The sequence below is a fragment of the Hippoglossus stenolepis genome, chromosome 9 (genome assembly GCF_022539355.2).
Source record: "Hippoglossus stenolepis isolate QCI-W04-F060 chromosome 9, HSTE1.2, whole genome shotgun sequence".
Lineage (NCBI taxonomy): Eukaryota > Metazoa > Chordata > Actinopteri > Pleuronectiformes > Pleuronectidae > Hippoglossus > Hippoglossus stenolepis.
This window is the reverse complement of record NC_061491.1, coordinates 9,679,952-9,695,193: the sequence shown is the minus strand read 5'-3', so window position 1 is coordinate 9,695,193 and position 15,242 is coordinate 9,679,952. Positions and strand designations below refer to the sequence as shown.

Here is a 15,242-nt window from a genome sequence, read left to right as displayed (position 1 = left end):
GAGAGCCAAAGTGACAAAAAGGTCAAACAAACTACCCCTTTGAAGGGCACATTTATTTTTCCACACGAAACACACAAACATGCAACAAGGTCATCACAATTCATTAAAGACTGATAGATTAAGAAGCCCTTTATAGTTTCATAAATGTCTCTCTATATCTTACTTTTAGATCTCAGTTTCTCTGTGTGAACCATTTTCAACAGCCACATGTTGACACCGCTGAAGAGAAAAATCAAACCACATACAAAAACATCATGATTTGACAATGTCAGTTTAAAATGGGCACTTAAAATGCAAAACATTCAGATGTTTTACAAGTGGTCGAAAAAGAGTGAGGAGAGCGGCCAAACGCTGCCTCGTCCCCGTCCTGAATAAATCAAATCTGATCGAGGAAAATAAACGAGTCAGATGCATAACCACAGTGCTAAATCGCCAGGAGAGCCTTGATGACGTTTCTAAAGAAGCTATGATGTCTTCATACACAAACAGCGATGCATTGGAAACACACTTACACACGTTTGGTTAACATGCACCTCCAGGAGAACATTACTGTATCTTTAAAGGACACAAACCTATGCATTCACACACAGTCACACAGGCAGAAGGATACAAACGCACAGCATATCCACACAAAAATGTTAAGGTATAATTTAGAGAAAGAAGTACAGTTTACAGTGGATAGAATGAGAGAGTACTACTGTACATATCCTTCCTGTGTTGGGAGTGGTTTAATCCTTTATCCCACATCTGATCAAAAGCAAAAATATCATGGAATGAGTCTTAATAAGAGTAATACAGCAATGTCATGTAATAGTTCTTTTTAGAGACAATCATCATTCAAAAAAAGACATCAAAAATATTTTCTAATACGTAGCATGTGAACATCCTCAGACTCTATAAAGCAGGAGGTACAGGCAGCCCTGTAAAGAAAACTGTCGTTTCAACCACAAGTCAGCCTCCTTGCTACACATAAATCATGTATTAGATCTCAAAAATAGTAAATTGCATAAACACCATCTCCCTCTTCCTTAATCAGACAAATACCGAACCATGTTTTATTCATCTGTACACACCTGAAGAGTCTAAAGGGCCTGCATCGCTCTCACTGCAGGGACCGACTCGTGGAAAGGAAAGAAGTCAAAGAAGCAAAAGTTTGGATTTCTCTTAGTTAATGAAACTTCAGTCAACATGGAAAAAAGTTCCCTGATAGATTTGAAGTATTCACTCACGCTGTCCCGTTTTGAAAAAGGGGGTGCCAAAAAAAAACAGTGAAATGGAACAGGGCAAACAATCACAGCTGGGTAAAAATAACACTTACAAAATTACTTTCAGTTTTTTCAGCTTCTCTAGAGACCAGGAATTTGGAATTTTGAGATAATAAAAAAAAAAGCCTCTGAAAATGCAATTTTTAAATTGAAATAATAAAATGTATTATTATAAAGTTGAATAATTAAAACTAGCCACTTGGGGGCAGTGAAAACACACTGTGAGCACAACACTGCACACATTGATCTGTTGGGACTTGAAACCAAAACCAAAAGTTGCCTATTAAGACATCCAGCCAGTTTCTACTTGTCTCACCCAACCTTTACTCTTACCTCAACCTGAACCTTACCTTAAGTTAACTCTAAACCATCTCTTCACTTTAAAATGTAATGATTGACGTTATGGGGTCTTGCTTTTTGTCCCCACAAGGACGACATGTCCCCACAATGTGACTGAGTAAAGAGATTTAGGCTTCCACAACATGAGTAATAACTGGAACACACACGCAAGTTTGCAGGGGTTTGGTCCTAAAGAGGTCCACTAACACACACACACACACACACACGAATAGTTTTAACATTTCAAATTATACTGTGTTAATGTCGAAATAAAAAAAAAAGTTTCAGGGCTTTTGAAAATAATAATTAATTTCCCTTGTTGCCGACTGTCTGAGCTGAATCGCACCAATCTTTTGCTTCAGTTTGCTAAAACAAACTCGGAATATTTGCAGCTGGTATTTAAACCAGGTTGTTTTCGTCTTCAGACTGAACAAAGACCACACGGACAGAATCCAATCCCATGTTCTGGACAAGGAGAAAAAAAAAAAGGCCTATTTGTGGGGGGGGGCGGGGGGCGGCCATCCTCATGCTGCTAAAGCTCCCCTACCAATAATAAAAGACACATTTACTGTATTTATTGGAATTCCACAGGGGACCAACTACACAGATTCTACATTAAGGTAACGACAGCAGCATACGCTAAGACTACTTGTAATATAAGACGTCTATAACATGTCATACATATTACAACAGTCCCTGACATCCTGACAAAACTTTGCCAGATTTTATGTATTCATGTTATGTGCCTGTGTATAGATAACTGGGCCAGTATGTTCTATATAGAAGAGTATAAAAATAAATTAAACTTACACCATAGACTCAAAATGAGCTTGAATTTAAAGGTATATCACATCTGCAAAAGTAATTATATATATTTTTCAAAGCATTGCAAGCCAGTTTATAAACATCAACTTAAAAAAAGACAAGATTTCGTTGCAATTCAAGACATTTTTCCTAAAAATCAAACCACCGATTAAACGAAATTGTTGCATCAAAGTGCTATGGAAGACTATGATTCGCTCCAAAATAAAGCCCACAGCTGGGTGTCCACGCGATAAACCTTACATAAACACTCCCTGCTCATTAAAATTGATCAGATATATTTATGGAGAATTATGCAGCGCTGGCTTATCTTTTATCTCGGAGTACAGAAACATCACAAGATCTCCACCAAGGACCTTCAAAAAGTCTTCTAGCTCACGGGCAAAAAAAAATCAGAGGGGGAATAATTTGTTTCCAGCAAGGAATTACTTACTGGACACAATGTTTGCATGGTTCCTCAAATGACGTGCTCCGCTGTTAGGAGAAGGGAGAGTTGAGGCAAGGCCGTACATCAGGATCGGCCCAAACTACTCTAGAGTGAGCTCATGCAGGGAATGAGATGTTCCACCGCTCGCTGTACAAGCAGCGGAGCCCGGCTCACTCACCAGGCAGCAAACAAGCCCACAAGAGAGTAGATTGCAGGAGAGCAGGGCCGCTGCCCAAGATGGATCTCCAAAGGAAAACCGTTAGGTGTTTGTAACAGGGGGGGGCGGGGGGACGGACGTCCATCTGCGAGAAGCTTTTCTCCTCGGGGACCTGAAGGCAGCGTGTTAATGCCTCGTAGCACGCGATCACACACTCACCCCCTTACAGCATAATTGATCGAGCCAACGCCTGGGTTTGCTCCAACAGGGAGAGAAATAATGCAGGCGCCATATTCACGGAGGTCAGTGTCATCAGCGTGTGAACAGAACACATGAGTTTAACCTTGGAGCAGAGTAAATCCCTCTCCACAACCTCAGCATCAACAACAGCTCGTCACAAGCATCAAACTGACCGGTAAGATGCTTGTTTTCATCCGTTTCATGTCTCCTCTCGCAGACCGTCCACAAGGTTAACCATACAACATACATTTATTACCTAACACCAACATTTCATCGCGCTCTGGAATCCACTTCATGCACTACATCCGTTTCACAGAGCAACTGATCAGTGCACCTTCAATGACATCACCAGAGTCGAGAGATCCTCTCATTCAAATCACAAAAGCACTGCAGGTCAATAATTGATTATTAGAGTAATAAGTAAAAAGAAGAGCAGTTAATCGATTAATTTGGATTCATTTGTAATAGCTAAAATTCTCTTAAATGTATCGTCACAATATCAAGCAACAGCTGATCCTGTGACGACCCCCCCCCCCCTAACGTATACTCGCACATTCAGTATGCAGTGTTAGTCCGGGCCATGCAATCTGGAGTTCAGCATTTACACATATGCCTTCATATAGTTTTGGCCCTTCGTCATTTACTCCAAGTGCAGAGAAACAGCTTGAGTTTGAATCTAAAGGGGCTTAAATATCATTTACCTGCAGCCGACATCAGAGAACACAGAATATTCACCATATCTCTAATTTCCTCAAACCTCTGAGAAAATCTGTCACAAATCCACAGGGGAAATCTTAACATTGATCACAACCATGTCATTTATTCTGCCTCCGTTGCTCTCGGGCCGCCACTTCTGCAGGGTATTTTTGTTTGCGGGGGGTAAAGAGTTGTCGGCTGCATGTTGGCCCATCATACACTGTCCCTGTTCTCTGGGAGATGGGTGGGCTGTGTTCTTGTGCACCAGCTGAGCCGGCCGTCAGTCCTTCAGGTTGTCCTCGCCGACCCCCTGGGCCGACAGCTCCGTCATGACGTTGTCCAGATAGTTGGGATCGGGGTAGCCGTGGCCGGTCAGGTTGGAGCCGAATTCTGTCTTGTGGTGAATCTCGTTCCACACCACCGTGTCCGACTCGCCCGTGGTGCTGGACGTGCCAATGGTGAAGATGAGGCGTCGGTCCCAGGCCATGATAAGCAGCTTCAGGACCTCGAGACACACAGAGGAGAGGAAGGAAACTTACGACAATCCCTCAACAGGAAAAAGGACAGAAACAAACCCCATGTAGGACCAGTGGACAAAAAGCACACTTTGAAAGCTTTCTTCTTTTTTTTTATAGCTTATGTCGTTTTCTGGGAAACATGTCCGAGCTTACCTTCCTGCCTTTCTCGTTGTCAGGGAGGTAGCAGTGTCGAGGAAACCCTCTCGCACTAAACTTCTTCCCTGGGCTGGGGTGCTCATTGGTCTAGAGAAAATGTCGAGGACAGAAACAAACGTTACAACTTCGTCTCTTCCAATTAAGGCTTAATTGTGTATGAAATGTCAACAGCGAGCACAGGGCGAGCTTTATTGGTGTCATTATTTGCAATGGCCTTGGTAAAAGTCATTGGGGAGATATACTGTAAATATCCAATCATCATATCATAGTTAAATAAGTAGCTTTAAAAACACCTTTCTATTCTCTCTCGTGAAGTTTATAATGTGTTGCAGAGAAGAAGCTGCTATATGAAGCCTTTTCTTAATTGCTCATAACTTCTATTAATTGCAATGCATGACTATGTATCCCAGTTTATCACATGAGAAGCCCGATGAGAGAAGTAGAAGGATCAATGTAGCTTCCAAAAACTGTTGCTGTCCTGCACTTATACGCCTCCACCAACCAGTGTAGTTTCAGTCTATATACTTCCCCCCCCCCAGACTCATATAAGGTCACTGTGACCTTTCACCTCTGAAATCTAATCAGTTAATGTTTGAGTCCAAGTGATAACTGGTCAAAAGCTTTAGAAGCTGAAGACATGTTTGTTTGAGGCCAGTTACCTTGACCTTTGACCTTCAATCACCCAAATCTAATCAGTTAATCCGTAAGTCAACATTTGTGCCAAATGTGAAGAAATTACCTCAAAGTGTTCCTGAGATGTTGCGTCACGTGACCTTTGACGTCCAAAATCTAATCAGCTCATTCTTGAGTCTAAATGAACGCTTGTACCAGATGTAATGAAACTCCCTGTTGGTGTTCCTGATTTATGACGTTCACAAGAACATGAGGTCACAGCCATCAGTTCTTCTTTGAGTGACCGTTTGAAGAGAGTTGAAATATTTGAAAGGAGTCCTTGAGATATCGTTCTGAAAACCTCAGAACTCCGGCCATTCATTGGCTGTTGCAGACACAGAGGCATAAAGATATAATCACAGACAATACATGATGACATTATTTATATATATTTATTTATATATATATATATATATATTTCTTATTCATTTGGTTACTGAAACCAAACAATATTATCCAATGTTATTTTGTTGTTTAATACGACTACTACTAATGTCTGGATGTGTAGAGGATAGTATAGATTGTGAACTGAGGAGTGAGTGGAGAACTGGAGACCTACAGTGACGCTTCCTGGTAGTAGTGTTGCTGAGCTGACCTTGACGGCCACGTGACCCCCTCCTCTCCCAGTTTACCCTCTCCCCTGAGACACTGCTGCTCTGGCCTGAAAAGGTCACTTCATGGACTCAATTAAAAAGTCATTTCTGCAGTCAGAATGAAATATTCAGCCGTCTCCACCGTCCCACCAACTCAAACCTCGGCTGCAGAACATCCTCTCCTCTCCACTGCACATGTGATGGAAATTTGAAACGACCTGTGTTAGATTAGGCTCAGTTATATATATGAACTCAAAAGAAATCTGCAATAAATGATGAACATAGCCTCGTTTTAACCATCCCATATTTTAGATTTTGGATTGCCTGTCTTCGCCCCGCCTCTTGTCTGCAATGTCAGCGAGGATTGACTCCAGCCGCGACCCTCAAAGGATCAGCGCTGTAGATAAAGGACAGATGGATGTCTTTGCCCAGAGCCAGGGTGTCATCCCTAAGAATGCTGTTTCCTCAGTGATTCACGCAGCCCCGACACCTCACCTCCCTGCCCCAATAAGCGCCTGTCAAACTTAAGCGGATAAGCAGCAGTTGTAGAGAGAGCACAGATTTAGAGAGGAGAGGCGGTGGATCGGGCCACAAGAGCAGCGTGGTCGATTTCGTGAGGGGAGATTCCTCTGACCTGGATCCCGGCAGGAATGTCGTAGACGATGCGGATGCTTTTGGAGTCGGGGTAGCCGGGCAGGCAGTGGGGGATGACGTGGTACTCCATCTTCCCAGGAGGCTGGGTGCCTGTTTTCTCCCCATAGATGGTTTTGCATGTTGGGCACTGAAGACTGCCATCCTGGTTTGTAGAAAGAATAAACAGAATATCATGGCATTAATGACGCGCTATAAAGGATAAGTGTACCTAAAATACCCAAAATAATTCAATCAAACATTCGGGTGGTATCTACACAGCCATGCAGACAGTTTTTAATTGGGACGTCTGTCTATGACATTTCCACCTTTATTTAGTGTGTGGTCTTTGAAGCTATAGAAACTTGAATTGGATGCTCCAAACAATAATTTTGTATTAAGTGTATATAATATGAAAGGGATCCCTCATAGTGATGAACCCAAAGGGGATTTTCACCTGAACCAGCAGCCCTCAAACTCTGTACTGTACACAACTTTACGATCAATGTCAGCTTATTGTCTAGCTGTCTTTTCTGTGACTTCACTGTTTTGGTTTCGGTTCAGTCTCACCGCTCTCATTGTGTTGTTTTAGGTCACAGCACGTAACTTTCACAGACTGTGTATAAAGAAGGACGACCTGTCCCCATTTCCTCCCACTAGCCAGAAAAACAAACGCTGCCATCTTGCTCATTTGCAGCCAGAGTCTGTGAAGCGATCATGGGGGTGGAGCCGCAGTAGCAAGGTGCAGCTCATGCACACACTCGACCCATAGCGAGTCAGCTGTCAATCATGATGCTTTACCCTGTTTATAAAGCATTAAATAACTAATTAAACCTAAATGTATAAAAAACAAAATAAAAAAACATTTTAACACTTAAATTAACACCAGTAAAATATAAAACAAAACTCTAAATAGATCCATTGTAGGCAAATGTCCCTCACCAAACTGCAGAGTTTACAGAGCAAGTTTACTCGGCGGTGAATTCAGCATCTAAAAAGACATTGTGATATTTTCCTTAGGGGCTGATTGTGTATACTGGACTTACATTTTTCAGGTATGTAAAAAACTGCAATTTACCACTAAACGACTAAGTTTAAAAATCTATGCAGCAGAAGTATATGATTCTTTTGCTATGCATCCTTCTTTCCTGTCTTCTACATTACCCACAATACTCGGCCTATGTAGCCTTGATCTAGAGCTGTGATAAAGAGCTGGTTCTTGAGGCCTGGTAAGTTCACTTCTTTCTAACTCTTCATCACAAAATCTTTTTCATTTTGAAACTTCAGACCCAACAGACGCTGACATAGGCAATTCATCAGATTTCACACAGCTCCCCCTGGAGCCACAACAGGCTTTATACGACTTTATTTTCTCACAAATACAGGAGCACTCCCCAAGACCTGTAAACAGACACTGATGTATAAAATCGATAGGGCTTCCATTCCACAGGTGATAATGTGTCAGGGTTGTAATATGTCCTGTTGCCCCTGCCTCTAAGATCTGTTGCTTGAGCTTTTAAAAAAAATCTCTTTTCAATAGTAACGTCCTGGTTACTCTGACAAAATAGTCCCATAGTAAACTGCTGATACTGTCGATCTGTGGATAATCCAGAGTAATGGTGATTTTATTTGTGTAAATATGCTGCTTAAATATTTGACAGTAGTATATCAACATTGTATAATGATGTATGTATAAAATATTGCAAATTTTAGGAATATTTCAAAACCTAGAAAGACTAAAACTATCTATGGTACAAGGATAGATAATACAATACAATACAATTCAATACAAAACAATGTATTAATCCTGAGAGAAATTTGGTTTAGGGCCTTTAAATGAAAAAAACAAGATAGAGACATGCACTGACAAACATCTACCAAACAATAACACACTCAATATAAAGAGAACGGCAAATGTAAGTGAGAAAATGTCTTTTTTGATTGAACTGGCCTTTGAATAGCAATTGAAATGTTGATTAGGTATAATTACACAAGCTATTGCTGCCTAAATATGTACTCACATTTTCTGCATTAACATGTACTACATTTGTGTTTAATGCAAGTGAACTGAGCATTCATGATGATTTTTATTACAGAGTATTGTGCTGTTAAGTCTGAATATAAGACCTCCCTCTGTGTGCAACAATATTGAGGCCTGTTGATTTTCCCAGAGCCGCGCGACGCAGTCAAGCTGCAAGACATCGCAAGTTTATTATTTGAGCTGAGAGTGACATCATAACAATGTCTGGCTCAGAAGCTTTTACCCACCTTATTGCCATTGTTGTACATGGCCACCAGGCACAGCAGATGGTACATGTGCCCACACTTGCCAAGTTTGCCTACCAGCTCTGGCTTGATGCCTTTGTGCTGCAGGACGCCTTCATAGCCCGACGACATGACCAGCCTCTCCATGCAGATGGTACAATCCTGGAATAGCCAAACACAATATTTGAGCTGCCATTCCACCCCACTGTGTATTCGTGAGATTTTCACACTTCATATCAAATGATGACAGAGACCATCTCTCGGTATAGCGGCGCTAAACTTTGAAGTTTGCATTTTATTTGAGTCATTTTCCTACCTCGTCTGGCAACACTTTAATCCTCTCTGTGTATCTTCGCACGACATCCTCTGGGTTTTTCCCTTGTCATAAAATAAAACATAAGAGAGATGAGATGAACCTCAAAGAAAAGGCAAACTCGTCTACACCTACACACCAGAAATACAAAGACAAGATGGACCGCTGGATGGCGTTTGCTTGTCATGCGAACACAAGAGAATAACAGCTAGATCTTGATGGATGACAAACTTGGCCACTCGGGCCTGGTCACCATGTTTTGATAAAGGAGTGTCAGTGTGCACATGAGTGACTATAAGACTATATGTATATATATATATATATATATATATGTGTGTGTCCATGATGTTGGAGAGGAGGTCACCTTCAAACTGCCACGTAACAACCAGCCATCCCCACACTCTCTGATAATCCCCGAGTGCAAGCATGGCTGAGAGCACACCCACAGCTTACACCCCTAATACGCTTACAGGCAACCTCTTTTCCCCCGGAGCCTTTGTTTGTTCATTTGAGGGACAGCCAGTGAACAGAACAGAGGGAGGGAGAGAGAGAGAGAGAGAACGACTGCCTGGAGTGGAAAGACTAGCGAATCAAAAAAAAATAAAGTTAAGGTATATGGCGTAGGAAAGACTGAGGAGGCAGAGAGCTGTGAAGTAAGGGAGGAGAGAAAACAGAAAAAAAGGAGGAGAAACACTCATGCATTTTTACGCTTTTGCTGTTTGATGGCTTTATTAGCCGCATCGAAATCCTCTCTGACCTTTTTTCTGCACAGAAAGCAGAGCAGAATAAATCTCCCTGCATGAGTAAAACCACATCTCCACCCCCCTCACAGTCCTCCACTCTGTCTCAGTTCAGGCTCTCTCTCTGCAGACTGCACCAACAATTGTGTCGTGGGTTACTTGTTTTAAATTCCCGCATTCTCTTAATCTTGTCCAATGTATTTTCCTAAACCAACCGAGTAATTTGTCGATAATTAAAAAGGGAAAAGAGACAAACTTCACATTTTCAGCTACATGCTAGCAAAGGCTTTGATGATGGCAGTTAGTCTCGGTCCAGATATGAAATATTTGGTGACCTCCTGAAACTTTCTCCATCACTGTCATATGGATATTGAATATCATCATGGGGTTTGCAACAGATATTCATGGTCCATAGGGAATAGATTTGAATACTTTGGGTGTTTGCAGAGCCAAGAATTGAACATTCTGTTCTAATTATCAGGATGCTAAACACAGCCAGTGGGATTTGTTCTTTAAATACCATCCAAAACAAAGTTCTAAAACATACTATACTATAGACAGCGGCATTAAAAATGGCACTAAATTCAATTGGCTTGCAGACAAAGAAAATTACAAAGAAAAAAAGGATTTACCACGGGACACAATGCATTTAAAAGAGGAATAAATGACTGGAGACACGTTTATCCAAGATTGGAATAACAAGAGAAAAGTGCACATCATGGGGATTGTGCAGATTGTGTTATCTCCACTTGTGTTGAATTATATTTAATTTAAGATTTTACACTTCTTTTGCTTGTTATATAATTTTTATTATATAGTAGCCTATTTTCTATACCTTTATATTTTCCTTTGCAAATCTTGTATCGTGAAGATTATCTACTGCAGAGTAGAAATCGGAGTCTCTTCACAGCACCGTCTGTGGTTCGGAAAACAACTCAGACGCAGCCAACTTGATAGCTATTGCTTAGCATATACATATTTATGTTATAAATAGCCAGATATTGCAGGGTATGTTGTTGCCAGAGCAGGATTTTGTTCCCAGTGCGACTCTAGCACTTCCTACTCAGCCTCTATAGAGCTGCTATAGTGTGATCATAGATTAGATATAGTTAGACTTGTTTGGCTTCAGTCAGGTGTGTTTACAAGTTAATGTTTTTCATTAAAGAGAACTATATCCTCCACATGCAGTATGTTGAATTGTATGACATGCTCTTACATTTATCATATCATATGAATTTAGTTCCCAGGATATTATAGGATACTAAGGGACGTTGTGCAGTGGAGAGCTCTGAAGGGCTGACTGAGAGGACGGGCACAGTGCAGGGATGGAAACCCAGCAGCCTCACTGATCAATTAGGACAAAGACTCCCTTGGGAGGCCCGCGGTTTCCACGGTTTCCATCGACCGGCACTTATTTAAGCCGGAAACGATCCAACCGAACACCAGATCTCCTCTGAAACCACCTCAGTACAACAGTCCCTTGTTAATTACTTTCCTTACAACTGCCTCTGTCAATCTGCATAAAGTCTAACATCTATTTCCCTGCATTTACTATTTAATGTGAAACAGTGATCATTACATTTTAGTGAAGCCGTTTTGAACGGTACAGGAATGTTACGAATTATCAGCAACATTGGATGAGGGTGTATTTATTGTAACACCCGTATGGAGCTTAAAAGGGAGGCATTTAAACAGCAATAATAGACTGTTGATCACAACGAGAAGAGCTTTGGTTTTGTTTGCACACTAAACAACAGACAGCTGATAAGAAAGCAATCCTGCGAAGCTTGGCAGGAAAGAGAACATCTGCTGTATGTCAGGGATTGGTTCCATTTGCTCTTTGTATAATTTCCCCCTCTCGTCTCTTCCCTCCATCTTACCTCTTCTCAGGTGCTTCTTCTTGGTTTTGCGGCGCATGCCGTTGATCCCCTGCACAGGCTTCATGTCGCTCTTGTTAATGGGCGGTGGGTGCAGTATCGGCTTGGGAGCCCGCGTCAGGCAAACCGGCAGACCTGCAGCGCACATCAGGATACCTGTCATACCTGATGCATATGTGCAGAACACACAAACAAACAAACAAACAAACAAACACACAGACACACACACACACACACACACACACATAAGAGTGGAAAAGAACACTAATTGTGAGTGTCTTTTAAGATAAGTATGAGTAGACATCTTGAGCACAAAAAGCACTTAACTTGTAAAAATAACACTTTTAGCTGATTTTCAAACAGATTCTAGAGATTGTGTCTAACCTGCTAGTGCTGGGTGTACTGGTCCAGATCCAGTCAGGTTCTTTACTGGGAGGGCAGGAACACTACCAGAGGAAAGAAAACAAGAGTGAAATACAGTAGTAATAAATAAATAAAGTACCTAACTACCATATAAGGGACCTGCTGACATCATAGAGTCATTCTAGTGGCGACACAAAGGTCAACAGAAAACATAGATTATTTAGAAACATTCATCCCCTCTATGTGATGGGGATTCATATATTTTTTTGTTCTTTTTATAAATCGAAATATATATTCATATTTCTACATTCTTGAATTGACCCTGTGACCTCTAAAATGGAAAATAAATACTCCAACGCCCATTTCGCCACAGCTGAGAAAACAGAGAACAGCAGCTAGTTTTTCTCTGCATTGCCACGAAAAACTCTGAAGTTAAAATGTCACATGCGCTTCACCAAAGAGACACAGACAACTGCGATGGGACGAGACAGCTTGACTCATGCACAAAGCAGCGCAGCAGAGCCTGATTCAGGCTGACATTTGGAGCGGCTGCAGTTCATGACAAACACGGACGACAAAGACAGTTGACTTGTGCACGCCTCAAGATCTGTGGAGCAGAGCGGACAAAAGCACTCGGGGAATTAATATGAGCACACGAGTCAGTGACTCTCAACCAGCAGCCTGCAGCAGGGGCCACAGGATGACTGATTACAGGAGCAAGTTTGCTTTCCTCAGGTTGAACACTGAGAAGTCACAGCTGGAAAGTCAGTCAACGTTCAAACATTTGATAGAAATGTTTCGATTCTGTGATTAGAAATAAATCTTGTTTCAAATCACATTACAATTGAGTAAAGAAGCAACACATAAACCGCACCAGATGTGGTTACCAGCACCAGATGTGAGACAGCTGGTCAACCCCAGAACATGCAGCATCAAATCATTTCAAGCAGCATCAAGATTTAAGTTACCATGAGTGGTACTTCTCATCGCAGCATCTGAAACTCTTTGATACTCTCTGTACAAGTCCTGCCCAGCAACACACAGCAGACAGATACAGACACATGTGGCTGCTTTGGAACCATTGATTGTCTCTCATCAGTTGGTGGAGACCAAAAACACAACTAAAAGAGTGGCTTAGAAAGACACTTCCACACAAATATTAATGTTGCGTCTATGTCGGCCACATGTGTAAATAGGTGAAATGTTAGTTATCAACCTAACAAGGTGTTAAGATTTCACTGTTGCTCTTTAAAGTTTCTGTTGCTGCCCACAAGTGACATTAAATGTGTACACTAACACGTGTGCACAATAAAACACTATAAAATGTGTCTCCACTTCCTGCACTATACTAAAATGAAGCCAAAATATCCTGGATATGCACACCGCCATCTTGTGCATTTGGAGTCAGAGTCTCGACCAATGGTCAGTCTCAGCTGTCAATCATGATGTTTCACCCTGTTTTTATAGGATTAAATAACTAAAACCAAACTTAACGAAATCACTTGATGTATCAAAAGTGATAAGAACTACCTAAAATGATCTTTGAGGACATTTTATTTGACATGTACTTGCACCTGCCCCTTCCACTAAGAGCCAGGGCTTATGACCTATATACCAGCCACAAACATAAAGATACACTGGCAGAGATGGTATTGTCCTCCACATCAAATACAATGGGACATTTTCTTAATTTATACAACTGTGGACGAAGCTACCTTCAAACACAGATGTCAGATGAGTCGGTTCACCTGTTCTCTTAAAATGGTTTAAATAAGCCAATAAGCAGAGGCTCACCACTCACTGAGTCACTTGTAAGTTTTCTCGGCTTATCAAGCACAGACACTCACCCAAGTGCACATACTTTTGAATCCATCTGCTCTTTGACCACGAAGCAGCTTCTTTGGCCCGGCAGCTCTCAGCGGCTTTGCAAAAGCACATCAAGACACTGCTTTGATATCAGCGAGAGCCTCTGCTCCTGAGCCAGGGGAAGCCCTTCACTGAGCTCAGGGCAATAACACGAGAGGACACGGGGAATGCTGAAGGCGGTGTCTTATCACATCTCCGGAGTGGACTCACTGTTTCTCACACCAGTGACCAGAGACCAGGATGAGCGCACTCACACGGCGTGCACGTTACAGTCCCAGGGATGGCCAGTCGTGATAAACATCTCACGTCAGTGGTGGGGAACCAGCACAGGTTTGATTTTGGCTGCAAGATTTTATTTCAAGTGCATGCTCCAGCGAGCGGTTTCACACCTTCAGCCGCAGCGCGAGAACTGAGCTCACCTGCTGCAGTCTGCGATTGTAACAAAAACACAGCGGTCGATACTTCACGGTGCACAGCCGCCCATCACTCAGTGAAAACACTGGTTTGAGTCAGGGGGTTGGCAGGCTACTGTGTCTATCTGGAAAAAAGAAGTCAGTGTTTGTTTTCACTGAGAAAAACGTGGGAGGAGGAGATAACAAAAGTGAAAAACGCTGAATTTATTGCTCAATAAAAAACGAATTCCTGAATGAGTTCCTCCTTTGTTTATAAAGCAATTAGGTCTGAATCAAATCAAAACACAACGTGGACAATAAGATGGCCGCCTTTATGAGTACATGTATAATTTGGGATGTTCCCAGAGAGCGCCGCGATCAAACATATAATTCTCATTAGGAGAAGAAATGGGAAACACACCACGAGAGCCCTTAACCCTGTCTCATTGTGCACGGTCTGCACACTGTGCACCGAACACACACTCGTATAAACACATAATAGGGGATATCTGTCGAGGATGTGTAACATAACATTAATTAAGAACGCCTCTTATCTTTATTGCTTCCAGTTCAAGCAAAGATCGCACTGTGCTCACTGTAATGTGTTGCATAATAAATATGCTAATAGATTCCACAAAAACACAAATCATTATCTGCTACTGACTGGAAGAAACAACCCAATGTTGTTATCTACACTGTTTATTTTCATGAAGACAGATAGATCCACGTCCTGCAAGCAATGTCCCTATTGTGCTGCATCACGTTATTTTTTATAGAGCTTGTCAGTACCTGTCTGTGCACTGCAGCTTCCATACAAGGCTGTGCCCTCCACCGGCAGCCCTGTGTGCATCTGCCATCCTCCATCTCATTATGCACGCAGCTAAGCTCTTCTCTTTTTTAGAAATGTGCAC

At 41.8% G+C, this 15,242-nt stretch overlaps 1 protein-coding gene across 3 annotated transcripts in view; it reads right to left on the bottom strand.

Annotated features, from left to right (window-relative positions):
* Positions 1–22: 22 nt before the first annotated feature.
* dtx1 (deltex 1, E3 ubiquitin ligase) overlaps positions 23–15,242 on the bottom strand; it is a 46,418-nt gene continuing 31,198 nt past the window's right edge. For 2 of the 3 annotated variants that reach the window (XM_035166546.2, XM_035166548.2), the window contains 7 exons: positions 12,095–12,156; positions 11,714–11,875; positions 9,097–9,158; positions 8,784–8,942; positions 6,520–6,681; positions 4,618–4,707; positions 23–4,451 (listed from right to left, as the gene is read on the bottom strand). In XM_035166546.2, the coding sequence (XP_035022437.1) occupies positions 4,227–4,451; positions 4,618–4,707; positions 6,520–6,681; positions 8,784–8,942; positions 9,097–9,158; positions 11,714–11,875; positions 12,095–12,156 (922 nt within the window). In that variant the 3' untranslated portion in view covers positions 23–4,226. The remainder of the gene's footprint in view (positions 4,452–4,617; positions 4,708–6,519; positions 6,682–8,783; positions 8,943–9,096; positions 9,159–11,713; positions 11,876–12,094; positions 12,157–15,242) is intronic. The other variant, XM_035166547.2, reaches the window with a different exon arrangement.